General features: G+C 44.2%; 1 protein-coding gene across 2 annotated transcripts; it reads left to right on the top strand.

Annotated features, from left to right (window-relative positions):
- Positions 1-27,891, top strand: SERPINE2 (serpin family E member 2). 2 transcript variants are annotated; one of them, XM_065880551.1, is made up of 9 exons: positions 18-276; positions 3,495-3,722; positions 9,262-9,459; positions 18,645-18,843; positions 21,271-21,371; positions 21,766-21,768; positions 23,856-23,942; positions 26,132-26,215; positions 27,153-27,190. In XM_065880551.1, exons 1-9 carry the CDS (start codon positions 18-20, stop codon positions 27,188-27,190), a joined length of 1,197 nt encoding a protein of 398 aa, XP_065736623.1. The 2 variants fall into 2 exon arrangements, with proteins under 2 accessions (XP_065736624.1, XP_065736623.1); XM_065880552.1 differs by lacking the exon at positions 21,766-21,768 and having other exon boundaries at positions 1-276; positions 27,153-27,891.

Here is a 27,891-nt window from a genome sequence, read left to right as displayed (position 1 = left end):
CCTTGCCAGAAGGAACCATGAATTGGCATTTTCCCTTTTTCCTCGTGGCCACCGTGACATTGCCCTCTGTGTGCTCCCAGTTCAACCCCCTGTCTCTGGAGGAACTAGGCTCGGACACAGGAATCCAGGTGTTCAATCAGATTGTCAAGTCCCGGCCTCATGACAACATCGTCATTTCCCCCCACGGGATTGCGTCCGTCCTGGGGATGCTTCAGCTGGGAGCCGACGGCAGGACCAAGAAGCAGCTCACCACAGTGATGAGATACGGCGTGAATGGTGCGTGCGCCTGGGCCTGGCTGGCGGGACTTGCAGGAGTCCCAGTCTGGAGGGCCCCTGGCTTGGTCTTTGCAGAGCAGCTGGGAGGGGTCTTGCTGGTGCCCCCTGGGCTTGAGGGCCAGTCTCCTCTAAGGCACAGTGGCAAGGCTAGGAGTTAGGAGAGCTGGGTTCTGGTCTCCGTTCGGTAGCTGTGGGGCTTTGGGCAGTCACTTGACCCCTTGAATGCCCCTGTTTTCTCATCTCTAACAAGAAGACTTCCCATCTGCCCCCCCTCTATGTTGTACAGGGCTCAGAATGCATCATGGCTGTGAACGTACTTTTAAATCCGTAATCTGGGGAGGTGGGTGGGTGTGACCACGGAGGACAGCCCAGGGCAGCCTTCTGCTGATGGAACCGCTCTGCATCTCTGTTGAGGTGGCAGACACACGAATCTCCATGGGGGGTAAAATTGCATAGAGCCACACACACACACGTACGTATGTAAAACAAGTGAATGAGCTCTGAGGACTGCACCAGTGGCAGTTTTCTCGTTGTGGATCTGTACTACCATCATGCAGGAAACTGGGTGAAAAGTGGAAATATACGGGACCACCTTGTATATTGTTTTGCAACTTCCCGTGATTCTATCATTATTTCAAAATAAAAAGCTATAAAGGAAGTTTGTTTAAAAGTAAGGCCCAGGGCTTCCCTGGTGGCTCAGTGGTTAAGAATCCTCCTGCCAATGCAGGGGACACGGGTTCGAGCCCTGGTCCGGGAAGATCTCACATGCCGCGAAGCAACTAAGCCCGTGAGCCACAGCTACTGAGCCCGTGTGCCACAAGTACTGAGCCTGCGCTCTAGAGCCCACGAGCCACAACTACTGAAGCCCACGCGCCTGGAGCCCGCGCTCCGCAACAAGAGAAGTCCCCGCTCGCCACAACTAGAGAAAGCCCGCGCGCAGCAAGGAAGCCCCGACACAGCCAAAAATAATAAATAAATAAATAAAATAAATTAAAAAAAAAAAAGGGCTTCCCTGGTGGCGCAGTGGTTGAGAGTCCGCCTGCCGATGCAGGGGACATGGGTTCATGCCCCAGTCTGGGAGGATCCCACATGCCGCGGAGCGGCTGGGCCCGTGAGCCATGGCCGCTGAGCCTGTGCGTCCGGAGCCTGTGCTCCGCAAGGGGAGAGGCCACAACAGTGAGAGGCCCGGGTACCGCAAAAAAAAACAAAAAAACAAAAAAACAAAACAAAACAAAAAAAGTAAGGTCCAATAGGAATGGTTTCGTTTTCCTGAAAGAAAGCCCCGTTGTAATTACCTGTTTAAGCTTAAGAGCTTACATCTCCTAGTTCTGTCACTCAGCTTTAGCTCAGGTTTCTCACCCGAGTCCCCTTCCACTGCCCCCTCCACAGTGCTGGGCATGGGCCAGTGCCAGCCTTGGAGCCCTTCCTTGGCACCAGCCTGTGCCGTGACCTTGACAAGTCACATCTGACATCCAGGTTTTAGTTGCTTTATTGGGAAGCGAGGACGTTTTCCCACCCACGTTCCTCCATTCCCACTGGCCATAAAGTTCTAGGAATCTTGACCACGTTGACGCCTTTGCTGGGAAAGGAGGAGAGATGGGGGTGTGCGTACTTCAGGGCTCCCCTCTGCACCCCAGTTCGATCCTTCTCAGTGTAGCCCCCGGGGGCTGCCAGCACGAGATGCCTACCCACCCCGCTCTGTTTACAGGGCATTAAACTTTTGCATGAGTTTGCAGTTTGTTTACCTGTTGGAAGCACTGGGGGACTAAATATTTGGAACACACCGTTATGCCCTTGCTTGGAAGCCCACAGAACTCCTGGTGATTTATAACTTCATAGTGAATCACCTACGGGGCTCCTGGCCTCTCCCAGCACCATCCAGGCCCTGTCGGCCAGCACCATTCCCAAAGAGCAACTGGATTGTCGTTGTTTGTCTTCCCGCTGAACCACATTCATTTTCACTAGTGTTTCTAAAGTTTTGACAGTATTGGTCTGTTGGCAACTCCCCGCAACCCCCATCTCTTCTTCCTCCCAAATCACTAGCAGTTGAGTTGTGGAATGACTTCAGTTCACATGAGAGACTCACTGGGGGAGCCCGGGTGGGTTTTCAGGCCCTGGTTTGGGCTCAGACTCTGAGAACTCAAGACAGCGGCACTCTGGTTGAGGGCAGAGGCAGGACAGTCTGGGGCACGGGAGGAGGATCTGCCCTGATCTTTTCTGGGCAGGAGACTGGGGAGCGTGGAGGAGCTGAAAGGGACAAGTGCCGGGATTGGGCTGTGAAGTCTGCTGGTCCCTTCGTTGTACAACGTGCCTGCCCACTCCTGCTGGGCCTGCCCCCACAGAACCCGTGAGGGGTGCAGTCTCCAGAGGCCTCACAAAGGGCCAAACCTTGGGGATCTTACCTGCCATCATTTAAGAAGGACAGGTCAGATCTCCAGGGGACCGTCAAGGTGACTCTGCCGGTTGTTTTAGGACAGTGTCATTTTGAAAGGACCCCAAGCAAGTAAGACAGATCTGTAATTCAAGCTCTCTGTAGGAACACATTTCATCCTTTACAACTTATTTCCCTCTTTTCCATGCTCTGAAACTAAATGGAGCATGTATGAATGGTCTGTGTAAAATAAAGCTTACGTTGCCATAAAACGAATTCCCTTACGTTGTGAGCTTCGTATCAAATAAAAATCACCTTGTTCTTGGATGGTGGCACATGGCCATTTTTTATAGTCTTTCTGATGCTCAACTTTATACCTTTTTTTCCCCAAAATAGAGAAAAATCGTGTTGTTAAATCTGGCAAGAAAGGAAATAGCGCTTAAGATTGTTAAGAAAGAGAGACGGCATTAGGAAGAGTCCTTTGGTTTATTCCCCCATGGCTACATAACTGAAGAGCTTTCCAGTCTCCCTATTGACCTGGTGCCAGGAAAGTCTTCCAGGAGAGCCAGGTCTACTTGGGGAAGCTGTGGAGAAGGCCTGGAAGATGCCTGCTTTGAGGCTAGAAGCGCAATTGATCTTTAGGGGCTATTAATAGTTATACTTCATTCTACGCCCTCCCTTTTCTTAACAGAAGGCCACTGAGAAAGCAGATGACTTAGTCTCTTGCTACTCATACTAGTTTTGTTTCTACGGTTCTTATTTGCCATAATATAGAAGATATTAAAAAAAATAATAACCTTCCTACATTCTTGCGGAAATTTGCTGCATTTTCTCCTTTCTCCTTCAGGAGTGGGTAAAGTATTAAAGAAGATCAACAAAGCCATCGTCTCCAAGAAGAATAAAGATATTGTGACAGTGGCCAATGCCGTGTTTGTGAAGAATGGCTTTAAGATGGAAGTGCCTTTCGTCACGAGGAACAAAGACGTGTTTCAGTGTGAAGTCCGGAACGCGAACTTCGAAGACCCCGCCTCCGCCTGTGACTCCATCAACGTGTGGGTTAGGAACGAGACCAGGGGTGAGTGGCCACGGTTCCCGGGAATGAGCGGGTGTGGTTTTCCACTTTGTGAATGAAAGCGTGAGTTGGGCTCTGAGACCGTCACTGGGGCCGGCGTGTCCGGTGGCCCTTCTGTTGTGAAAGGCCTGGACCCACTGACTGCTCCGCCCTTTCTCTCTCAGAGCCCCATGGCTCAGTCCGCCTTCCTACCCTTTTCCTGCCGCCATCACCTGTGCCCCCTGGGGACTTGTCTCCCCGTGGCTCTCGGGCGGCAGGGCGGAATACCGCTTTCTTTGCAGCATCTCATCTCCAGAGCCCCTGCCCACAGGCCCTTGTCTGTTTCGAAGGTTTTAGTGCTCATTCTTTCCTACTTCTGTATCCACATTCCCTTTGCCCAGAATGTGCTTCTCAGCCTTTAAGATTCGGGATTGAGCTCTCCCCACACCTTCCTTGTCTCTTTCTTTTTACATTGAAGTATAATTGATGTACAATATTATATAAGGTACAGGTGTACAATGCAGTGATTCACAATTTTTAAAGGTTATACTCCATTTATAGTTATTATAGAATGCTGGCTATATTCCCTGTGTTGTACAATACATTCTTGTAGCTTGTTTTATACCTAATCGTTTGTTCCTCTGAACCCCCTGCCCTTGTGATGCCCCTCCCCCTTCCCTCCCCCCTCCCCTTCCTCACCTCTTGCTTCTGTCGTCCCAGGAAGTAGGTGGCTCCCCCGGTTATGATGGGCATATGCTTATCCACGACTGCACCCTTCGTTAGAGCACATCCACACTATGTGATTACTTGTGTACGTGCATCTCTCCCTCCACGAAACTGAAGAAATGTCTAACATCAGTGTTTTTAGCCTGTTACTTTGTAAACTTCAGGTTCAGGCGGAAACATTCAGAGGGAGAGGTAGGTCCAGAACATCGGAGGAAAGTTAAAGCTAGAAATAGAGATTTGGGAACCGTTTTTCACCGAAGGGGAGAGTTAAAGTCACAAGAGTGGAAGCAAAAGAGACTCAATAAGGAGAGTAAAAGCCCAAAGACAAAACTTGGGGAAACTCTGGCCTTTCGGGTCATGTCTCTCAAAGCGTGGTTCCTGGGGCGTGTGTTTAGAATGCAAATCTCTGGGAAATTCCTTGGTGGTCCAGTGGTTATGTCTAGGCACTTTCACTGCTGAGGGCCCACGTTCAATCCCTGGTCAGGGAACTAAGATCCCAAGCAGAAAAAAAAAAAAGGAATGCAGGTCTCTGGACCCCAATCTACTGAGGCAGGGACCCAGCATTCTGCACTAAAGTAAGTCCTCCCCCGGTCTCCCTCTAGACTCGTAGATGTGAATATTTGCAAACCATGTGAGGGGCTAGAGAAGAGCCGGATGGGGAATGCTCTGGAGGGCGGAGGAGAGCCAGCGTGTGGTTTTGGTAAACCTATGAAATCCCTTTTCAACAGGATCCTGCACGGTGCAACCTGGGCTCCCTTCCTGAAACCACGAAATGATCAGGCGGACTGAGCCGTGGGACTCTGAGAGAGAAAGGGCGGAGCAGTCAGTGGGTCCAGGCCTTTCACAACAGAAATGCAGGAGACCAGCAAATGGGAGGGGGTTAGTGGGCTCTTCTGAGCCCGTAGGGCTAAGAACAGAGGTAGGAAGCTGATGGCCCTCAGATGCTGGTAGCTGTATGATGTGACGTGTCAGCGCCCACCCAGCCTTCTTCTTTGCTGTGTCCTGGGAGTAGTAAGTTCCTCAGGATGCCACCCGACCATTTCAAACCACTTGAACACACACTGACTCAATGCATTTCTCACAGCAACCGGGGAAGGGAGAGCGATGAGGCTAGAAAAGTGATTTTCAACCCTGCAGACCTAACTCCCTCTGTTAAACAAAGATTTTCACTCTGTTTATTCTCTTGAAACGAAACTCGTAGCTCATATAACCTATGCACATGTACACAAATTTAAAAAAAAAATTAATATAATGCCAAACTGTAATACCAGGAAAAACAAAAGTTATTTATAGACGTAGTTCAGTAGGTAAACCCTTGGGTACAGCCACCCCTGAATACGTAACAGTCAGATTCTTAGAATAAGAATTGACATTCACATTGACTGTGAATTGACAGCCACAAAAGCAGACCGAGACAGGCACACTGCACTGGGGACACAAAAACCACGGGCTGTGTTACCATCGTTGAGGCAGTTTTTTCTAAAACGCTGCAAAACTCTTGGTAAATTTCCGAGCAAAACAAGTAACAGACTCTACTTGGTTTGCGTGGTAGTCACATTCCTGACAGATTCAGCATACATTAAAAGTATGCAAAAGAAAAGATACTTTGTGTTTACACCGGAAAAAGAATAAGGTTCTGGGCTCAGAGGACAAGGAGCAGGTTTCTCAAGAACGTGACTGCAGCGGGGTGTTTGAAAGCAGGATAGTTCGTTGTTTGGGCTGTTCTGAACACTGCAGGATGTGTAGCATCTCTGGCCACTGTCTTTGCAACCAGAAGCACTCCCACAGATTTCCAAACTGCCCGCTCAGAGGCGCTTGTGTATATGTGAGGTGTCAGAAGGATCCTGGTGATCAAACTGTCCACGTGTGGAAGACTGCTGCGTGATGACAGATCCTGCCCCGCAGAGAGTGGGGGAACCTTTCCAGCGTGCTAGGGATGTGGTGATGGCCTGGCTGGGGCTGCCCTGCCACCTCTCTGCAGCCTCAGCCCCAACCATGCGGGCTTCCTCCCAACTCTCATACTCACCATCCTCTCTCCAATCACAGAACCCGCCCCCCGCCCCCCTCCCCCACCCCGGTGCATCCTGTTACCTGGAATGCTTTCCTTCCCCGTTGCCCTTTGCCTATTCATTTCACACTATCTCATGAATGGAATAATAGTTACAAGCGTGAGTGCCCAGTTTGAACCTCAGTTCTGCCACCTGCTGGCTGTGTACCATTAGGCAGGTTACTTAACCTCCCTGTGCCTCAGCATTCTCCTCTGTAAAATGGAGATATAGTAGTGGTAACTACTAGAATTGTTATAATAACATTAAGGTTGTTATGGGACTATAAATAATAAGCATAAGTCATTTAGCAAGGTGGTTGGCACTTTGCAAATGTTCAACGAACGTGAGCTATTTTTATAGCCATTGGCTCAAGTAATACTTCCTCAAAGAATCCATCCATCCCTGACCTCATCCACCAGATCAGATCCCCCTCTTATTTGCCCTCACATCCTTAAGTACTTTCACTTGAAGATATTTATTACAATTGCATTTGCAAGTCACTTATATCAGCCTCCACTTCCCTCTAATCTATAGCTTTTGGAAGGGCGGGTTTTATTTTTATTTTGTTTTGTTTTCTCAGGTAGACATCAAAGACTGGATACATGGATGGGTGGATGGGTGATGGATGCATGTTTATGGTAGTTATTGATGGCAGGTCCCCCATGTGCCTCCTTGCCTCTAAACCGTGCATTTCTTACACTTCTCTTTTATCCTTTCTTTTTATTTCTTTGTGCCCCCTTATTATATCTTAGTTCTACCAGTGGCAATAAGAGGCTTTATTTACCTTAGGAAAAAAGGGCAGAAGAGATTCCTTCAGACTCTCGGTGTGCAACAACAGAATAGTGAACATAGAATCTTAGGTGGGATTTTTTTACAATGAATGACAGGGTTCTTGCTCTTGTACAGCTCACAGTTCAGTTGAGGGAGACAGATGCTACATTTGGCTAGAATAAAATACCGCAGTGTAACGGTGGTGCTGAGCGTTGGGCTTTATGGAAACTCCAGGAGATAGGAAGGAGTGATAGAGAAGAGATAGAAGAAGAGGGGACCACTGAGCTATGTCTCCAAGGCAAGTAGGAATTGGACTGGGTAATGGTCCCAGCAAAGGCAAAACACAGCCTTCGCTATTGGGAAACCAACTCTCAAGAGCTTGCTATCACTGGAGCACAGAGTTCTCACTTCCTTCCCACAGGACAGAGTCTGTGCACAGATGCCGCTTTGCTTTGAGCGATGGCTATTTATATCGCATGTATTTTCCTTCCAGATCCTGATGTAAGGTGGCGTTGGTGCCCCCTTGTGTAAGTAATGAGCAATGATGACACTGACTTGCCGGGCGCCCTGTGGGTCAGGGAATCCTCCAAGTGTGCTTCTTTACCATGACTGACGTAAACATCTGTTTATTGTACCTCCAAATCTTCCTGAGTTTCATTTCAAAGAACTTAAAGCTCTCTCTGCTGAATCAGATATTCTTGCTTCTTCAGAAGCTGTTGGTTTTATTCTCACCATTTAATGTATTGTAACTTGCATTTACGTTATGAACATTTTAAAAAAGTTGGACTAAAAGCTACACTGAACTAATTTTTAATAGCTTTAGCGTTAGTGATCTCAAACCCGTACACACACACACACACACACACACACACACACAGTTGAATCTTCAAAAACCAAGCAAAAGGAACCTAAATGAAAATTCAAAGCTTCAAGCACAGGTGGCACTTTAGAAGGACCTTTGTGACTTCACAAGAACAGCCTGAAATTGCAACTGTCGTGTGTGCTTCATTCCTGCACAAACAAGCTGAACCATCCTGATATCTTGTGAAGAGCATCTTCCTTAACAATTAATTATTCTAGGAGAGACCCCGTTTCCTTTTATCTCTATAATATGAGCGTAAATGGACCCCTGACCCATAAATATAGATACCGATTTTAGTCTCAACTCTTCTTTAAGTAGCTATATAATAATCAGGGATTCCAAACTAATGCTCAACATTCCTAAAATCTTAAGACAAATTAAGCATTTGCCTTTGATAACATTACACAGGCTGAAGTGTTCCTTTAACTGGGATTAAATCATCCCAGTGGTTACAACAAAGCAACACAACTGTTTATCTTGTGCCGACCAAAAGCCCTCACTGGCAGTCATACGTGTCAGTTATTATCAAAAACAGAGAAGTTAATTATGAATTAAGTATAGCTTATGCAGATGAGCAAAATGTTCTTAAAATATGGGGTTTATGGGGAATTAGTTATAAAAGAATTTTTTTTTTTTTTTTTTTTGTGGTACGCAGGCCTCTCACTGCTGTGGCCTCTCCCGTTGCGGAGCACAGGCTCCGGACGCATAGGCTCAGCGGCCATGGCTCGTGGGCGCAGCCGCTCCGCGGCACGTGGGATCTTCCCGGACCGGGGCACGAATCCGTGTTGCCTGAATCGGCAGGCAGACTCTCAACCACTGCGCCACCAGGGAAGCCCCTATAAAAGAATTTCTGGATGAAAAGTTTGGTAACCCTAAATAGAGGGTCTCTGAAGTCTTTTCTGGTTCTCTGATTTTTAGCTTGTTTTCAGCTTTTAATTTTTAGTGAAGAAAAAAATTAGAAGGGACAACAGGATATTGTAAAAGTTCTTTTATAAATCTTTGAAATTTTAAAAATCTTTGAATTTTTAAATTTTACAAATCTTTGAATCTTAAAATTTCTCAGATTTTTCATTCCCCCCGATCCTGCAGCTGCCTTTTGCCCCCAGACGGACTGCCCGTACTGAGTGTCCTCTGTGTCTGTTCTCTGACTGCACAGGTATGATCGACAATCTGCTGTCCCCGGATCTTCTCGACGGTGTCCTCACCAGACTGGTCCTGGTCAATGCAGTGTATTTTAAGGGTTTATGGAAATCACGGTTTCAGCCTGAGAACACAAAGAAGCGCACGTTTGTGGCAGCTGATGGGAAATCCTACCAAGTGCCGATGCTGGCCCAGCTCTCCGTGTTCCGGTGTGGTAAGTTCACACTCAGCGAGGCTCTGTCCTAGAATGCGCCAGCCGCAGAAAGGCCCTCGGGTGCTGTCACTTAGCTCAAGAGCAAATCTGCCTTTTTATTTTTTATAAAGGGCAGGGAGGAGACGGCAGGATATTTTAAAAGCTCATGGTAAGTCTCTGCGTTATTTACAAAGGTTATGTATTAATGTATAACACATGTAATGCTTTTAGGTTGAAATTTAAAGATGACAGGACAATTCACAAAATGAGAAGTGTAAATGGACATGAAACATACTGCATGCATTATCAAGTCATCATTAGCAATCTTACATTACCAAATCAAAAATAAAAGTAAAAATTAGATTTCTTTCTCACTGATCAGATTAGCAAAAATTATGAAGATTGACAAAGCCCAGTCGTGGCTCTGGTGTGGGGGCCACGTGGGCACCCTTGGGTGCTGTTGGTGGTGGGGAACCGTGGTCTGGAGGACTTTCTAGAAGCCCCGCCTCAGCAGTCTCACGCCAAGGAATTTATAATATGAGGATAATCACACACTAGCAAATAAATAGAAGCCATACATGTACATGTAGTGGAACACACATGATAATTAGATTTATATAAGCAGAAAGTTATATAATATGTGGTTGATTTCAGAAGACAAGTTACAGAACAGCAGAGGCTGTTTCATCTCATTTATGTAAAATACTTTCTATATATTCATGCAGACATGTCTTGGAGGATGTTCAATAAAATGTTAGGTGGTAGTATTTCAAATGATTATTTTTCTTTGAGTTTGAAATTTTTTTTCAGGAACATGTGTCAGTTTTACAGTTGGGGGAAAAAGAAAATGACCCATCTCTGTAGTCATTACCACACATAGGTAACTAAGGCTGGTGACTGTTTTTTAAACCGACTTTCATTGAAGTATCAGTGGTCCAGTTTAAGTTAAACTTCTTTTTCCTCTATAAGTCAGCCTTTATGTCTCCAATCTATATGTGGACATGTGGGTCCCAAGTATTCCCTTTGCATATACAGTATACGTTAGATCAAGCATTGCTCAACATTTCTCCAGCTGCCTAATGCTTTAAATTAAGAAATGACTCATGCTAGGGACACAATAAAGTCACTTTCCTTCCCCCATGTCTTTCATCAAACTTCCAGGTAGAATTTTGTCATTCACTCAATAAATTTTTTCAAGATAATATGTATTTAAAAGCCCTGCAGAGGGACTTTCCTGACAGTCCAGTGGTTAAGACTCTGCACTCCCGATGCAGGGGGCCCTGGTTTGATCCCTGGTCAGGGAACTAGATCCCACATGCTGCAACTAAGACCCAGCACAGCCAAATAAATAAATAAATATTAAAAAAAAAAAAAAAAAGTCCTGTAGAAAGGTAGCGTGCTAAACAACTGAGACCAATGAAAGGCTCTTTTTGTCCAGAACTCATCCTCAGGTTACGTTGCCCAGGAAGAATGCTGGGCATTCTTCATGGAATGCTATCATGGCCACCGGCTCCTATCTGAAGCACAGTTATTTTATTTTAGGTCAATCTTTGTACACATTCTAATAAAACAAAACGCGAGAAGGCCTCATTTACTGTGTGTTTCTGTTGCTGAAAAATAATGAATAAGTCAGTAAAGAATAAATCAGCAAGGCTTCTATAGGCATTCCCATGAAAGATTGAAATGTTTGTATTTGTAGGAATGGAAGATGCTTTTCTTGAATATACAGGATGTTCCCAGAGAGGGAGTTACATATCCAGGTGGCTTTTCAATTAAGAACTGATTTGTCTAAGAATTTGTGGTGTGCCTTATGGAAAGTAAGACACAATTACATTCTTATGGTCCAAGATTCAAACTCCACAGCTCCACAGTGTGGGAGATCTCTTCCCCCACCTTCCCTGATTCATGCCCTCCCTTCTCCACCCTCTTCTGAGCTCCCAGGAGACTGCATCAGTGGGCTCCCTTTTCCCCTGGCTTCCTGTTGGTTGGCTAGTGGTGTGAACCAGCAGGTGATGGGGTAAGGGAGGAGGGTGGGCTCGGACATTGGCTTCCCAGCCCTCTCCTTGCATCGCCAGGGCCGCAGCATCCCTCCACCCAAGGTCTCCTGCCATCAGGACCTGCCCAAGGGCTCTTCCTCTCTGGGCCACCAGCCCCTACCCTTGGCCCTCCAAGGCTAAGGCTGGTAATGGTGCCCCACTGTTTGTAGCCCAGGGTACCATCCTTAATGGCTCCTCTGTACCCTATCCTTGCCTTATAAGTGGTCCCTTCATTAAACTCTGCTGAATTGACCCAGTTTGGTGTCCTGTCTGTTAGCTGTCAGACCTTGATTGATCTGTACTGAATTCAGAACAGAACATGAAAGTCCCCTTGCTCTCATTCCCTGCCAAGTAAACACTGTAGGTGGTCTGGGACCATCCTTCCTGCCCCCACTTTCTACGGTGTCATGGGTTTTTACTGAGTAACTTGGAATTGGAACCCAGCTCCTTCGTGGGCCAGGAGACAGAGTCCAGTAGTGTCATCTGCTCCCAGGTTTCCCTCTTTGGCCAGCAGAGCAGTTTTTCATGGAAAGACAAGGCAGGTTTGTCTTGTGGAGAAAGCTCAGCCATCTGTGGTGGCCCCAAGGAGTCATTTGTTTTCATGACCATAGACCACACAGCCAGTCACCCATTTTCGTCCTGTCTCATCGCAGTCTGGCCCACGCGACCAGCCAGGGATGGGAGGCATGTGGTCCTGATAGCTGAGCCAGGCCAGGCTGCCTGAAGTCACTCACTCAGCCTCTGGTGCCACCGGCCCAGCGCCTCGTGAGGCCTCAGCCAAGCCTCGCCACCTTTGGTCACTTTGCTGAAACATTGTCCTTCCATTTACTATTTTTCAGCCTTCCTGACTTTTCCTCCAAGATATCATCAAGGTCTCTGAGAGGATTTCCTTAATAACATTAAGGGAGAGGGTAGAAAATAGGAGGGGAAAACTCTTCTGACTTAAGCCCTATAAAGTGTAAGCACTTTGAGGGCAGAGACTTTTCCATTAAAAAAAAAAAGCCTTAAAAATTAGTAGAAATGTATTTCATATTCATTGCAAAGTCCTCAAATACAACAGTATATAAGGCAGAAAGTAAATGTTACTCTATATTCCCATTTCCCAGCATAAAAAGCCCTATTAAGTGCTAGGCGTTTTGAGGCTTTTTCTATGCATATCATTTGAGGCTTTGTCTATGGATATGTAAAATTTGTCCAACTTTTTTGCATACGTAGGATTACACCATAATTTCTATTCTGTAATCTGTTTATTCAATAGACAGTCTATCTTGGAAAACCTTTTATTGTTAATTCTCGTGGAACTACTTGATCCTTTATCAGCTGTATAACGCCCCATAATGTTATAAATGTATCATAATACCTTAGGGATGGCCATTTACTTTTTTCCTATAGCAACACTACAGTGAGCATTCTTGTACATAAATCTTTAGATATTTGTGTCAGAACTTCTAAAGGTAATGTCCTTGGATAGGAATTGCTGAATCAAAGTTGTTACAAATTTTCTGTTTTTATGGTTATGGATTTAGATTTAAGAGACTTTTCTGCTTTGAAAAAGACCACAAAGAATTCCAAACATACATATGTATGTGTATATACATGTGTGTCTATGAATATACAATATGTTTCTAGCTTCCACCCTCCTCTGAGTTTCCAACTCATACCTACATATCCATATTATGTCTCTAATTAGTTGTCTATTAAGTTCTGCTTCCACAGATAAATATACTTGCCCTTGCCATCTAGTTCTCCCCGCAGTGTTCCTTCACCCAGCAAATGGCACCAACACTCACCCAGTTGCTTAAATCACTCCTCCTTCCCCATCAACTCTCCCCAAACTCCCTTTCCACTGAAGCCTGAATACAGACTACTATATACAGCAGGTCTACTTGTTGTGGTTCTTTTTTTCAAATGTATATTTCAATTTCTACTTAAGTATAGCCTGAACAGTTCCTTAAGACTCAGAAATCCACAAAACTGCTTGTAGTAGAAGGTAATTAAAGGGACTTTCATGCTGTCATGCCCCGGAGCAGTCATTTATTAACAACTTCCCACATTTCGCAGTTTCTTTTTTTTTTTTTTTAATTAATTAATTTATTTTGGCTGCATTGGGTCTTCGTTGTGGTGCGTGGGCTTCTCATTGTGGTGGCTTCTCTCGTTGCGGAGCGCGGGCTCTAGAGCACAGGTTCAGTGGTTGCGGCGCACGGGCTTAGCTCCTCCGTGGCATGGGGGATCTTCCCGGACCAGGGCTTGAACCTGTGTCCCCTGCATTGGCAGGTGGATTCTTAATTAATTAATTAATTTTTGCTGTGTTGGGTCTTGGTTTCTGTGCGAGGGCTTTCTCTAGTTGCAGCAAGCAGGGGCCGCTCTTCATTGCGGTGCGCGGGCCTCTCACTATCGCGGCCTCTCTTGCTGTGGAGCACAGGCTCCAGACGCGCAGGCTCAGTAGTTGTGGCTCACGGGCCTGGTTGCTCCGCGGCATGTGGAATCCTCCCAGACCAAGGCTCGAACCCGTGTCCCCTGCATTAGCAGGCAGATTCTCAACCACTGCGCCACCAGGGAAGCCCGGCAGGTGGATTCTTAACCATTGCGCCACCAAGGAAGTCCCTTTTTCGCAGTTTCTAAAAATGAGCTCTACCAGTGTAGGAACCTAATGTTTTCTTTGAGGATTAAAGGGCTTATTAGGAAGTGGGTTTTTTTCTCACTTTCCAATCAATTTTTTAGTTCCTGCTGAGACCATTTTATCATGTGGGGTAATAGTAAAGGTGAAGGCTCCCATCTTGGACTCTCAGGCAGCCCCAAGACAGGACCCGGGCAAGAAGGAGAGTCCACATGTGTCCGGAGCTGGGGCCAGTCACCCTGGGTACCTGAGCAGCCCTGCAGGCGAGGGCGGCACATGGGGACCTGAGACACCGAGCACCCCCATGAATTGCCCGCATATTTCTTCCTCAAGGAGAAGCTGTCATGTCATCCTGTAGTGTCATGTATTCTAAGAGCTTCACCATTCTTATCATATTTTACAGCTAAAAGTATTTGTTGCATAACGAAGACACAGTACGCTGTCTCTCTCTCTCTCTCTCTCTCTCCATTGGTGCCTCCATCCCAACCCCTGTCTATGGACAACTGGCTTACTGAAGTTCCTTGTCTCAGTTGCAGTGATTAGCAAAGTCATCCCCAAAGAAAAGACAAGTGGCAATCATGAGAGAAACTCACTTTCTTTTTTCTCTCATTCTTAAATATGTTGTCCTTCTGGGTCATTCAGGGGAGGAGGGAGAGGGAACCAGTGTTCACTGGGCACCCACCGTGGGCCAGGCCCTGCTGAGTACCTTATATGCATATGTCTTCTAATCTCATCATCACAGCACTACACACTGCAATATCCCTGGTCTCTCCATGCTCCAAACCCGGAGGCACACAGAGGTTAAGTAACCTCAGCAAGATCACCGAGGTCTTCTTCAAAAGTTGGAAGTGTTTCAGAAGACATTTCAGACATCCACCGTCATCTAGAAATGCTGGTTTTCCATTCACCCGGTTAATTCTTACAACTCTCCCATCGCATGTCTAATGTAAAGGTTCTGTGGGCTCCTAAGGCATGCTCTGTGGGAGGCTTTTTCTCCCGGGAGTTCATGGCCCCTCTGGGCGCCATGCTCATGCCCTGGGCTTCTCTCCAGTGCCTATCATGTCTGCACTTGCGTCCACTCGGATGGGTAGTGCTCAGCTGTGCTGCTCAGTTGCTAAATGTTTTGAACATTTTAAGCGGGGATAAAAGGGTTCTAAGATCAAATTAGTTTTGGAAACCTGAGAATAACTAGAGTTAAACAGTTTTCTTCGGGATATCTCAGAGCCTTTCTAGCATTGGTGTATATTTTGAATCTGCAGGAAGAATTGAGTGTCTGGGGCTTCCTCAACTTCCTGGGATGTGGAATCTGTTTTGTCTGCCGGACGTCTTGCAGGGATGTGTGTTCTCTAGACGACATTCTGAGAAATGCTGGTTTAAATCCTTCTTGTGTTTTCATCAGTAAGCACAAGTACCATAAAGTATCAAAAAGCCCTAATGGTAGTTACTGGAATGAATGAAGAGCGAGTAGGAAGTCAGGCAGTGAAGGAGGATCATCTTTGCCATTAGACGGACTGAGTCCTGGTCCACCTTTTAGCCGTGTGTCCCTTGGTAAGTTACGTAATTTCTCGAATTGTAGCCTCCCCAGCTGTAAAATAGGACTGCGTATACCTACCTCGTGGGGCGCTGTAGAGGCTAATTGCGTTGGGGTGGTTGGTGTGGGCCTGGCACGGAGTGGACCCTAAACAGTGGAAGCTGTTTACCCCCACCCATCCTCCCTCCTCCTCACATGCATTCAGAGACACCACCAAAAGAATCGTTCTTAGGCAGCTCAGATTCATTCCTTCATCCATATGATAAGGGCCAACTTGCAAAGCCCTGTATGCTAAGTGCCTTGTGATCTAGTTAAATTCTACTCAACAGAATTAGTATGACTTTAGTGATGGCCAAAGGCATTCTGTTAAGACATGTCTAGACTAAAGAATTCTTTACCAGGGAAGGCAGAAATAATTGCCCTTATCTTTGACTTTGTAAGCAAGCTATTTTTTTTTTATTTTCTTTGAATTTTTGAATTTTATTTTATTTATTTTTTTACACAGCAGGTTCTTATTAATCATCCATTTTATACACATCAGTGCATACATGTCAATCCCAATCGCCCAATTCATCACACCCCCACCCCTACCCCCCACTGCTTTCCCCCCTTGGTGTCCATACCTTTGTTCTCTACATCTGTATCTCTGTTTCTGCCCTGCAAACCAGTTCATCTGTACCATTTTTCTAGGTTCCACATATATGCGTTAATATACGATATTTGTTTTTCTCTTTCTGACTTTCTTCACTCTGTATGACAGTCTCTAGATTCATCCATGTCTCTACAAATGACCCAGTTTCGTTCCTCTTTATGGCTGAGTAATATTCCATTGTATATATGTACCACATCTTCTTTATCCATTCTTCTGTCGATGGGCATTTAGGTTGCTTCCATGACCTGGCTATTGTAAATAGTGCTGCAATGAACATTGGGGGCATGTGTCTTTTTGAATTATGGTTTTCCCTGGGTGTATGCTCAGTAGTGGGATTGCTGGGTCATATGGTAATTCTATTTTTATTTTTTTAAGGAACCTCCATACTGTTCTCCAAAGTGGCTGTATCAATTTACATTCCCACCAACAGTGCAAAAAGGTTCCTTTTTAGCCACACCCTCTCCAGCATTTGTTGTTTGTAGATTTTCTGATGATGCCCATTCTAACTGGTGTGACGTGATACCTCATTGTAGTTTTGATTTGCATTTCTCTAATAATTAATGATGTTGAGCAGATTTTCATGTGCTTTTAGCCATCTGTATATCTTCTTTGGAGAAATGTCTATTTAGGTCTTCTGCCCATTTTTGGATCCAGTTGTTTGTTTTTTTTTAATATTGAGGTGCATGAGCTGTTTATATATTTTGGAGATTAATCCTTTGTCCATTGATTCGTTTGCAGATATTTTCTCCCATTCTGTGGGTTGTCTTTCTCGTCTTGTTTGTAGTTTCCTTTGCTGTGCAAAAGCTGTTAAGTTTCATTAGGTCCCATCTGTTTATTTTTGTTTTCATTTCCATTACTCTAGGAGGTGGATCAAAAAAGATCTTGCTGTGATTTATGTCAAAGAGTGTTCTTCCTGTGTTTTCCTCTGAGAGTTTTATAATGTCCGGTCTTACATTAGGTCTTTAATCCATTTTGAGTTTGTTTTTGTGTATGGTGTTAGGGAGTGTTCTAATTTCATTCTTTTACATGTAGCTGTCCATTTTTCCCACCACCACTTATTGAAGAGACTGTCTTTTCTCCATTGTATATCCTTGCCTCCTTTGTCATAGACTAGTTGACCATAGGTGTGTGGGTTTATCTCTGGGCTTTCCATCCTGTTCCATAGATCTATATTTCTGTTTTTGTGCCAGTACCATATTGTCTTGATTACTGTAGCTTTTTAGTATAGTCTGAAGTCAGGGAGTCTGATTCCTCCAGCTCCATTTTTTTCCCTCAAGATTGTGTTGGCTACTTGGGGTCTTTTGTGTCTCCATACAAATTTTAAGATTTTTTGTTCTAGTTCTGTAAAAAATGCCATTGGTAATTTGATAGAGATTGCATTGAATCTGTAGATTGCTTTGGGTAGCATTTTCACAGTATTGATTCTTCCAATCCAAGAACATGGTGTATCTCTCCATCTGTTTGTATCATCTTTAATTTCTTTCATCAGTGTCTTATAGTGTTCTGCATACAGGTCTTTTGTCTCCCTAGGTAGGTTTATTCCTAGGTATTTTATTCTTTTTGTTGCAGTGCTAAATGGGAGTGTTTCCTTAATTTCTCTTTCTGATCTTTCATTGTTACTCTATAGGAATGCAAGAGATTTCTGTGCATTAATTTTGTATCCTGCAACTTTACCAGATTCATTGATTAGCTTAGTAGTTTCTGGTGGCATCTTTAGGATTCTCTATGTATAGTATCATACTGTCTGCAAACAGTGACACTTTTACTTCTTCTTTTCCAATTTGTATTCCTTTTATTTCTTTTTCTTCTCTGATTGCCTTGGCTAGGACTTCCAAAACTATGTCAAATAATAGTGGTGAGAGTGGACATCCTTGTCTTGTTCCTGATCTTAGAGGAAATGCTTTCAGTTTTTCACCATTGAGAACAATGCTTGCTGTGAGCTTGTCGTATATGGCCTTTATTATGTTGAGGTAGGTTCATTCTATGCCCACTTTCTGGAGAGTTTTTATCATAAATGGGTGTTGAATTTTTTCAAAAGCTTTTTCTGCATCTATTGAGATGATCATATGGTTTTTATTCTTCAATTTGTTAATATGGTGTATCACATTGATTGATTTGTGTATATTGAAGAATCCTTGCATCCCTGGGATAAATCCCACTTGATCATGGTGTATGATCCTTTTAATGTGTTGTTGGATTCTGTTTGCTAGTATTTTGTTGAGGATTTTTTAAGCAAGCTATTTTTAGAATAGGGAAGTTCTCAACCTGAATTGCTCTCTTCCCTCTGAAGTTACCCTGGTGATCAGCAACCATTCATGCCCCTTCTGGAAGTCACCAAGGATGCACTGAACCTGCCTCTGATTTCTTTAGGGTCTACAAGCACCCCCAGTGACTTATGGTACAACTTTATCGAGCTGCCCTACCACGGGGAAAGCATCAGCATGCTGATCGCACTGCCGACAGAAAGCTCCACCCCACTCTCGGCCATCATCCCGCACATCAGCACCAAGACCATAGACAGCTGGATGAGCACCATGGTGCCCAAGAGGGTGCAGGTCATCCTGCCCAAGTAAGTAGCCCCCTTCCCTAAAAGAGAAAACAACAGGACTACTCGATCCCTGGGAGTGATTGTGTCAGTTACTGGACAACTGAAGGCTGAAATAGATATATCATGAAACCTGCCTTATTTTGCAGAAATTGTATGGTGGGACTACAAGGCTGTGCTTTTGTAAAAGTTGGTTTTCAATCCCTGTGCCTCTTATATGGCAGGATAGTGATGATGGGGAAGGAAAGAAGGCAGCCTGGTCTCTAAGCCTCCACAAGACTACAGCTCTTGTGCCACTACAAGGGCTTTAAATATAGGTCACTGTTCAAAAGACTGAAAAGCAGATGCATATCATCATCTGATAGTATGCTGAAAATACAAGAAAGTTTAGTAGTGCTCCATGTGTTTTGATAAGGAGTTTCATCTTAGGCACTTAAGTTTTAGCTGCAAGTTGCTAAAGGCCAAGGTCCAAAAGATAGGAAATATTTTGAAGCCACCCAGGCAGAGTTCTTACATTAGTATCTAGGGCAGTTTTTCTATTATACCCTAAAAGTATAATATAAATGAAACCTGAACTGTTAGGACTTGAAACCAAGGGGAAAGGAATCCCAAATTCTGTCTGATTCCTAAATTTCTAACAGGTCAGAGAATACTTTGCCCAGATCTGTGAGGCAGGCAGTGAATGTCCCCTTTTTATAAACTTTTCAACATTACTGTTTTGTCGGTACCCAGGGCTTTAAACCACCCAGGCCTCAGTGGTGGTGGCAATACCTTCCAGTTCTAATAGCTTTTAATTCTCTAGCCACTGAGTTAAGTAATCAGAAGAGTACATTCATAATAAGTGTTAGTAATTCTTATTAGTATTAGTAATTCTCCCAAGAGTATTTCTTTTTTTTTTAATTAATTAATTAATTAATTTATTTTTGGCTGTGTTGGGTCTTCATTTCTGTGCGAGGACTTTCTCTAGTTGCAGCAAGTGGGGGCTGCTCTTCATTGCGGTGCGCGGGCCTCTCACTATCGCGGCCTCTCTTGTTGCGGAGCACAGGCTCCAGACGCGCAGGCTCAGTAGTTGTGGCTCACGGCCTAGTTGCTCCGCGACATGTGGGATCCTCCCAGACCAGGGCTTGAACCCGTGTCCCCTGCATTAGCAGGCAGATTCTCAACCACTGCGCCACCAGGGAAGCCCGAGTATTTCTTTTTGTTGTAAAATAAGCCTTCACATAGGCAGTGCTTGCCATAAATGAAGAAGCTGGTGATGTAAATAAATTATAGTTATAATGGTAAATTACCATATAAATTACCATAATAGCCCATCTGTGATGAGAATCTGCTCACTTAGCCTTGCCGCTTTCCCACAGGATGTGATAAAATCTGGTAAAACGTCCTCTGATGATAGATTTAATAACTGACATTTACATATCTATAGCTATAACGCCAGATAGTCCACAAATGTCCAAGAAATCCATATCACACCCAAATGAATACCATTCCTAATGTTTGCCCCTGTTTGGTAAAATGTAATGGTAAAATGCTTCCAGAATCCCAACACGAACTAGCAGGAATGTATTTCCTCTCTTTTGACCATCCCCAATCCCAGTAAGTATGGTGGCTCTTACAGCAGCCAAGATCATGGCTCTGTGGTTGGGTATGGGGAAGAACAGTAGATATTCCAGAATACCAGACACTCATCAACACCCTGTTACTGAGTCCAAGCTTGTATTTCTCGCCGCATGACAGACCAGTAAATCAAGAAATATCAAGGAATAGCAACTTTATTCAGAAAGCCAGCAGACTGAGAAGATGGTGGACTAGTGTCCCAAAGAACCATCTTGCCTGAGTTAGAATTCAGGCTTCTTTTATACTAAAAGGGGAGGGAGTAAAGTCAAACATTTCCTGGTTCCCATCAGCCTCCAGAGGGAATGTGTTCGTTTCTTCCTTCCTGCAGTCATTCACAGGTGGGCCTGGTCAAGATAGTTACTGTGAGCTAAACAGAAGTATTTTAGCTTAATGCTCATTACCTGGGAGGCAGGGTTCCCAGAGATGGGCCATTTATGTGTAATTTAAGCTTATAGGCAACACCCCTTTAATGATTAACTTGCAATAGCATACAAAGTTTCTTCCCTATTGCAACCCTGCATCTCCTCATCAGCATAAGAGAAAGTGCTTCTGTAGATCTTCCTAGGACTGGAATGGGGAGCCTGTTGCCCATGAGGGTAAGGACACCCCTACTTGCTGATACTGTGCTATTTTGCCAGATATGTGTTTGAGAGATGAGTTGTTCTCTACTTACCTGGTACTTAAATCTTGGGATTCAAATTAAAGATATTAGGTGTTCAGAGTGTACTTTAAAAAGGATCTGTTTGTACACCTTTTTTCCACTGGCACTGATTATATCATTTTATGTCATTTATAGTATATTGATTTTCCCCCTATTTTCTGCTTTCGTGCTAGGTTCACAGCTGTAGCACAAACAGATTTGAAGGAGCCGCTGAAGGTCCTTGGCATCACCGATATGTTTGATCCATCAAAGGCAAATTTTGCAAAAATAACAAGTATGTTCAATTTAAAACTTGCTCTGAAACTTGTGGAATATGTTACAAACTGAGCCTCTGATTTGTTCAGAAAGAAAAGGTCAAACTTAGGAATGTGCTGCCATAAAACTCTCCAAGGTTTAATCTGAAAAATCACCCAATGGTGCTGTTGAACCTTCATCCCTTAAATCAGCATGTCATCCATCCCTACATTTCACATGTACATTTCATGTGAAGCCCACACGATCCCACACATTTAAAGAAGCACTTCACGTGTTGTCTCTGTTACCTAAACATTTGGCTCTTAGTTAGATATGTCTCTTCCTTTTCCAAATGCAAACTTTCCCCCTGTATTTTCAGATTTTCAGAATCAAGATTTTTGAGCTCCCAAATGCTTACTTCCCCCAGACAACAGCAGGTACCACTATATTTAGATAGGTATTTTGGCATCTCATCACCCGTTAATCTGAACTAATATAAATTCAAAGGAGTCTGATTAGAGCTTTCCTTTGTCAAACCATCTAGGACACAGCTGGTATAATATCCCTTCATTTGCCAGTACATGTAATTTTTTCCTAGAGTCATATTTGAATGGTCGGTCCTTTGTCTTTCTAAGTTAGAGCATAGCCACCTCCTGCCAAAGGCATGGCTTAAACATGATTTGTGCTCCATGTTGTATCTTTCCCCTGAGTGATAAGGAAACAGTTCATTACCAACCCCACTTGCCTGCTAGTGAACACCTGAGTACCTGTCCTGGGGATTAAGGTGACTTCCCTGGTGAAGCTGAAGCTCCGTGGATGTTCTGATACTCTCATCCCTTTTGAACCAAACTCTCTTCCCCCGTCCAGTGGCATTAGCATCACCTTGTTTGAAATTCACAATTTTGGGCCTGACCCAGACCTACTGAATCAGTGCCTTCGCTTTAACAAGATTCCTCATCCCAATGAAGTTTGAGAAGCACTGTTTTGGATTTTTTTTTTTATAAATTTATTTATTTATTTATGGCTGCATTCGGTCTTCACTGCTATGTGCGAGCTTTCTCTAGTTGTGGCAAATGGGGGCTACTCTTCCTTGCAGTGCACCGGCTTCTCATTGCGGTGGCTTCTCGTTGTGGAGCACAGGCTCGAGGTGCACGGGCTTCAGTAGTTGTGGCATTTGGGCTCAGTAGTTGTGGCTCACAGGCTCTAGAGTGCAGGTTCAGTAGTTGTGGCACATGGACTCAGTTGCTCCACGGCATGTGGGATCTTCCCAGACCAGGGCTCGAGCCCGTGTCCCCTGCATTGGCAGGCGGATTCGTCACCACTGCACCACCAGGGAAGCCCTGAGAAGCACTGTTTTAACCTGCCCTTTCCCCTTCAGGATTAGCTTTGTAGCTTAAATACTAGATATCAGTCTCAGGGCGTTCACAGGTGCTCAGAGGGAGGACCAGGTGCCAGAAATTCTCCTGAGAGGTTCTGTTTCACCGTGCAGGTGATGTGGTCTCTGCAAACGTGCCTCTCATTCATGATTGGTCACATTAGAGCTGAGCATTGACCATTGCAGATGACCCAAAAAGCACTTTCTCCATTTGCATCAGACCTGTGTCCCATCAAGGTCACCATTAACTTCTGTCTGCATTCTCCTCGAATGCTAACCCCAGTGGGCGTTGCTGGAATGGTAAGATTTGCTGAGAAGCAAAGTGAATTCACTAGGAGGTCCCGGAAGCACGGCTGCATTTCCGAGCCTGGCCCTCCAGAGCGCCTAAACTCTGCTCCTACTCTTTTTTTTTTTTGCGGTACCCGGGCCTCTCACTGTTGTGGCCTCTCCCATCGAGGAGCACAGGCTCCGGACGCGCAGGCTCAGCGGCCATGGCTCACGGGCCGAGCCACTCCGCGGCATGTGGGATCTTCCCAGACCGGGGCACGAACCCGTGTCCCCTGCATCGGCAGGCGGACCCTCAACCGCTGCGCCACCAGGGAAGCCCTCTGCTACTCCTCTTCACTAATATGCCCGTAAGACGAGTGACTTTTGTTATGAAAAGACAGCACTTACCACGCCACTAATTAGCCATGTGATTGGGGGCAGATTTCTTAACACTCTGGTCTTCGCTTTCCCCATCTGTAAGTGCCATATTTTTTCTGGATCTGACATTCTGTGATTGAAAAATAATATTGTTGGCTTGCTTCTTCTGGAAAACTAGGCTACCTTTTTAAAGCCCTACTCTTTTCATTTTTTAATAAAATTCTTAGTGATCAGAGTTGAATTGGTAGAGTCACTAACACATTTGGGGTCCGGGACTCCCTCCTCTGAACTGATGATATCACAGTTCACTTAGCAGAGACTGAAATTAACCGTGGGTGATCCTCACCCTACATGCAGCCTTCAATCACCAGGACTGTAAGAGGTCACTTCTTCTGACACCTTTTAAGAATTGGAGCTTGCCATGGCTTTGAGGTTACTTCCCCCACTAACCCGATGGCCTGCATACCTAATAAATGCCGTTTTTGTTTTATTTTCTGGAAACAGGGTCCGAAAACCTTCATGTTTCTCACATTTTGCAAAAAGCGAAAATTGAAGTCAGTGAAGATGGAACCAAAGCTTCAGCAGCAACAAGTAAGTAAGCCCTGGGTCAGCAAGTAAGCCCTGGGTCAGCAAGTAAGTAAGCCCTGGGCAGGACTGGTCCTGGTGAAGGGAGCAAGTATACCCTGGTCCACTCATCAACTTAAATAATGTGTCCTGAGCCCTATTTCTAGCCAAGCACTGTGGATTGATCCTTGGGAGACAGTGGTGACTTTAGGAGGATCTGCACCCACGAAGCTCAGAGTCTGTTCCATTAAGGAAAGCACTTCAGTAGAAATTCCTCTAGGACAGGAGTTGGCAAACTTCTTCTATAAAGAGCTAGATAGTATATAGTTTCTGCTTTGTGAGCTATACAGGGTCGCTCACAGCTTCTCAACTCTATCCTTGCAGTGTGAAAGCAGCATAGACTATACAGGCAAATGGGCATGGCTGTGTTCCAATAAATCTTTCTTCATAAAAGCAGGGCCCCTCAGACTTGGCCTAAGGATGGTAGTTTACTGACCCCGCTCTCAGAAGGATAAAACATATTGTGGATTCTTATCGACAGAAAAGATCCATCTTCACATTAAAACATAAAATAATAGCAACTACTAATAGGAAAATAGCCAGTTGGGTCTGGATGAAGGACAAAGTGAAGAATTAACAAGCAACTATTGAATTACAGCAAGATTGCTGTGCAGCCTTCCTCGATAATTAGAACATCCACGTTTGCTTTCTCCTCAATAGCTTATATAATTAAGCTAGAGAAAATAGAACAATTGTAGGTTGGTTTTTGTACCCCCTAATTATCCACATGAGATTGGATGAATAGATCTGGCCAAACTCTGTGAATTCATAAAGTGAATGTCTTAGCTATACCTGTAACTAGGTCAAATATTTCTGGTCATTAAAAGGCATCATTTATACTCAAAATAGACATTTTATTGCCTTTCTAGAATAAACATTTATTTTTTATTCCTTTAAAATAGGGTTTAAAACAAAGACCTAGAAAGTGATATCTAAATTTTGCCAAAGTTCTTGAGCAATTTTGCCAATTGGTATAACTATCGGAACTGACTACTTAAGATGCAGGGCCCTATGCAAAATGAAAATATGGAGCCCTTTGTTCAAAACTGATTAAGAATTTCAAGACAGCAATAGCAGAGCACTAAACCAAGTGCAGGGCCATTGTGAGTGTGGGGCTCTTGTGACTGCCCAGGTCACATGCGCTTGAAGCCAGCCCTGCTGTATTAGTCTGCTAGGGCTGCCATAGCAAGGTACCACAGACTAGAAGGCTTAAGCAACAGAAATTTATTTCTCACAGTTTTGGAGAATAGAAGTCCAAGATCAAGGTGTTGGCGGGGTTCCTTTCTCCTGAGGCCTCTCTCCTTGGCTTGCAGACGGCCACATGGCCTTCTCTCTGTGTGCTCACATCCCTGGCGTCTCCCTCTCTTCTTATAAGGACACCAGTCCTATTGGATTAGGTGCCTACCTTCATGGCCTCATTTAAAGAGTTCCTTAAAGGCCCTGTCTCCAAATACAGTCACATTTGGGGTTAGGGATTCAGTATACAGGTTTTGAGGGGGTACAATTCAGTCCATAACTACCCTCCTGCAAGGCCTTATCACTGGCTTATACATCAAAGCTACCGTTGGTAAACAGCAGAGTAAACATGTGTAAGACCATAAGCCGAAATAAGTTTGCTTTCTAAGTCCCATGTCTACACCAGATGAGTTGAACAGCAGTATAAGGTAGTAGGTCCCAGATGAGCAGTCTACACTGCCAGTGAGAGCACAGTCTAGATGATGTGCTCAAAGAAGGCACAGACAAAATGGATGAGAAGTGAGTGGGCCCTTGATACAGGATTTGGATAAGCTAAAAGGCCCAGGGACCAGGCATCAGCTAGGAAGATGGTATGAATGAAAAACAGCTAATAATAACGGTGAATATGCAGTGGGTGTTTATTAAGTGGCAAACACTGTTCTAAGAGCTGTAATATGTTTCATTTAATCCTAATAAAAACCCTACAAGGAGTAAGTACGTTTATTAAAGGCGATGGGGCTTGTGTGGACTAAACGAGGAAGGATGGAAATGGCCTGGCCCATGGCAGGTGTGCAGTCAGTGGTGACCACTGTTATTACATGGCTAGCCTGTGGGACAGGAATCATGTCCTGCCTTGAATTACGTGCTGCCTTGCTGGCCTCATGCTGGGCGTACACTGCATTTTCCTTTTCCTCCCGCAGCTGCGATTCTGATTGCAAGGTCATCGCCTCCCTGGTTCATAGTAGACAGACCTTTTCTATTTTTCATCCGACATAATCCTACAGGTAAGTGATTCTCCTCCTCCATTTTTCGCTGTTAGTTAACTCCAGCAGTGCTGCTTTTAATCCTTGTCCCATGTGTCAACAAGTGCCAACGCTTTCAGTAATGTACCCACGCCCCTCGCAGAGAGAGGAAAATCAGGCTGTTTTTACAGAGTGTGATGGCATTTTTCAAACACAGGATTTTAGGTTTTGTTTTGTTTTGTTAACATCTCGAGAGCTCTGCAGCCCTCGAGACGTCTACTGATTTTTTTTATAAATGCAGTAGGTACATTTTGCAGGAAGCTACCCGTCTTCAACCTTTGTAAGGGCACCCTGCGGTTATGACCTGAGAATTGTTCATTCAGTCTGTCTTAGCTCCATGAGTCATGGGCTCAGAGTTGGCTCTGTCCTTTAGCTTCATCTTTAAAATTAGAATAACAATAATTCCTACCTCTTAATACAGTTATGAAGAATAATTAAGACTGCCTTTGTGGAGACGTTGTCGTCATGTTGGTACAGAGTAGAAACTAACATAGTCTAGCGTTTACTCTGACTTTAATCAATAACATAAGCTAGTTCCTTATCCTTTTATCTCATTGCATCTTCATTGTTATAATTAGTGTGTTCCCGAGCCAAACAGTCCAATATGGGAGCCTCTAGCCACATGTGGATACTTAGCTTTTTAACTTTAATTAATTAAAATGAAATGTAATTAAAAAGTCAGTGTCTTAATCACACTAGCCACATTTCAAGGGCTCAGTAGGCACATGTGACCAATGGCTACCATATCGGACGATGAAGATACACACATTCCCATCACTGCAGAAAGTTCTATTGGACAGCACTGCTTAAGAGCAGTGGGTTAAACACAGCCCAGAAACCTCCCCTTAAATATACCTTCCATCTTATTTTAAGGATTGTTTTTTATAGAGTTATGTGTTGTTTCCTTTTAATTCTCTAGGTGCTGTTCTTTTCATGGGGCAGATAAACAAACCCTGAAGAGTACACAAAAGGAACCATGCAAAGCAAAGACTACTTTGCTACGAAGAAAAGACTCCTTTCCTACATCTTTCATAGTTCTGTTAAATATTTTTGTACATTACTTTCTTTTTAAAAACTAGTTCTTAGGAACAGAGACTCAGTGATGCAGTGTTTCTGTTCTGGGAGGCGTTAAGGGAAAAAAGGGCAAGACGGCTGGAACACTGTACTGAGAAATGAACAGAAGGCTTCAAAATGTCTAAAAGATTCTTTAAACTACTGAGTGGTTCCCTAGGTCAACAGCCCTCTTGAGTATTTACTGTCCAGTTCAGGATCTTTGTTTTGTTTTGTTTATATGTGTGGCTTTTCAGAAAAAAAATTAATCAGTGTGATGGGAGGGAAAAAAGGACATTTTAATGGTAGCTCTGACTTTTATATGAAAAAATATTATTGGCCTTTTAAATTTTTTTTTTGTCTCATCCAAAGTCTTGATAGTAAGAATTACTTTGGGGATAGAAATAGCGAAATCTCTAGGCTCTTTGTGTGTTTTTGTTGTTGTTGTTTTATATAATGCATGTATTCACTAAAATAAAGTTTAAAAAACTAAGGTCTTGCTAGACAAGGTTTGCTGTTGTGCAGTGTGCCTGTCGCTGCTGTTCTGTACTCTTTGGATTTGCATTTTTGTATTTTGTACAAAGTAAAAATAAAGTGTTATGAGTAGT

The sequence above is a fragment of the Phocoena phocoena genome, chromosome 7 (genome assembly GCF_963924675.1).
Source record: "Phocoena phocoena chromosome 7, mPhoPho1.1, whole genome shotgun sequence".
In the NCBI taxonomy this organism is placed as follows: domain Eukaryota; kingdom Metazoa; phylum Chordata; class Mammalia; order Artiodactyla; family Phocoenidae; genus Phocoena; species Phocoena phocoena.
This window is presented reverse-complemented; position numbering and strand designations above follow the sequence as displayed.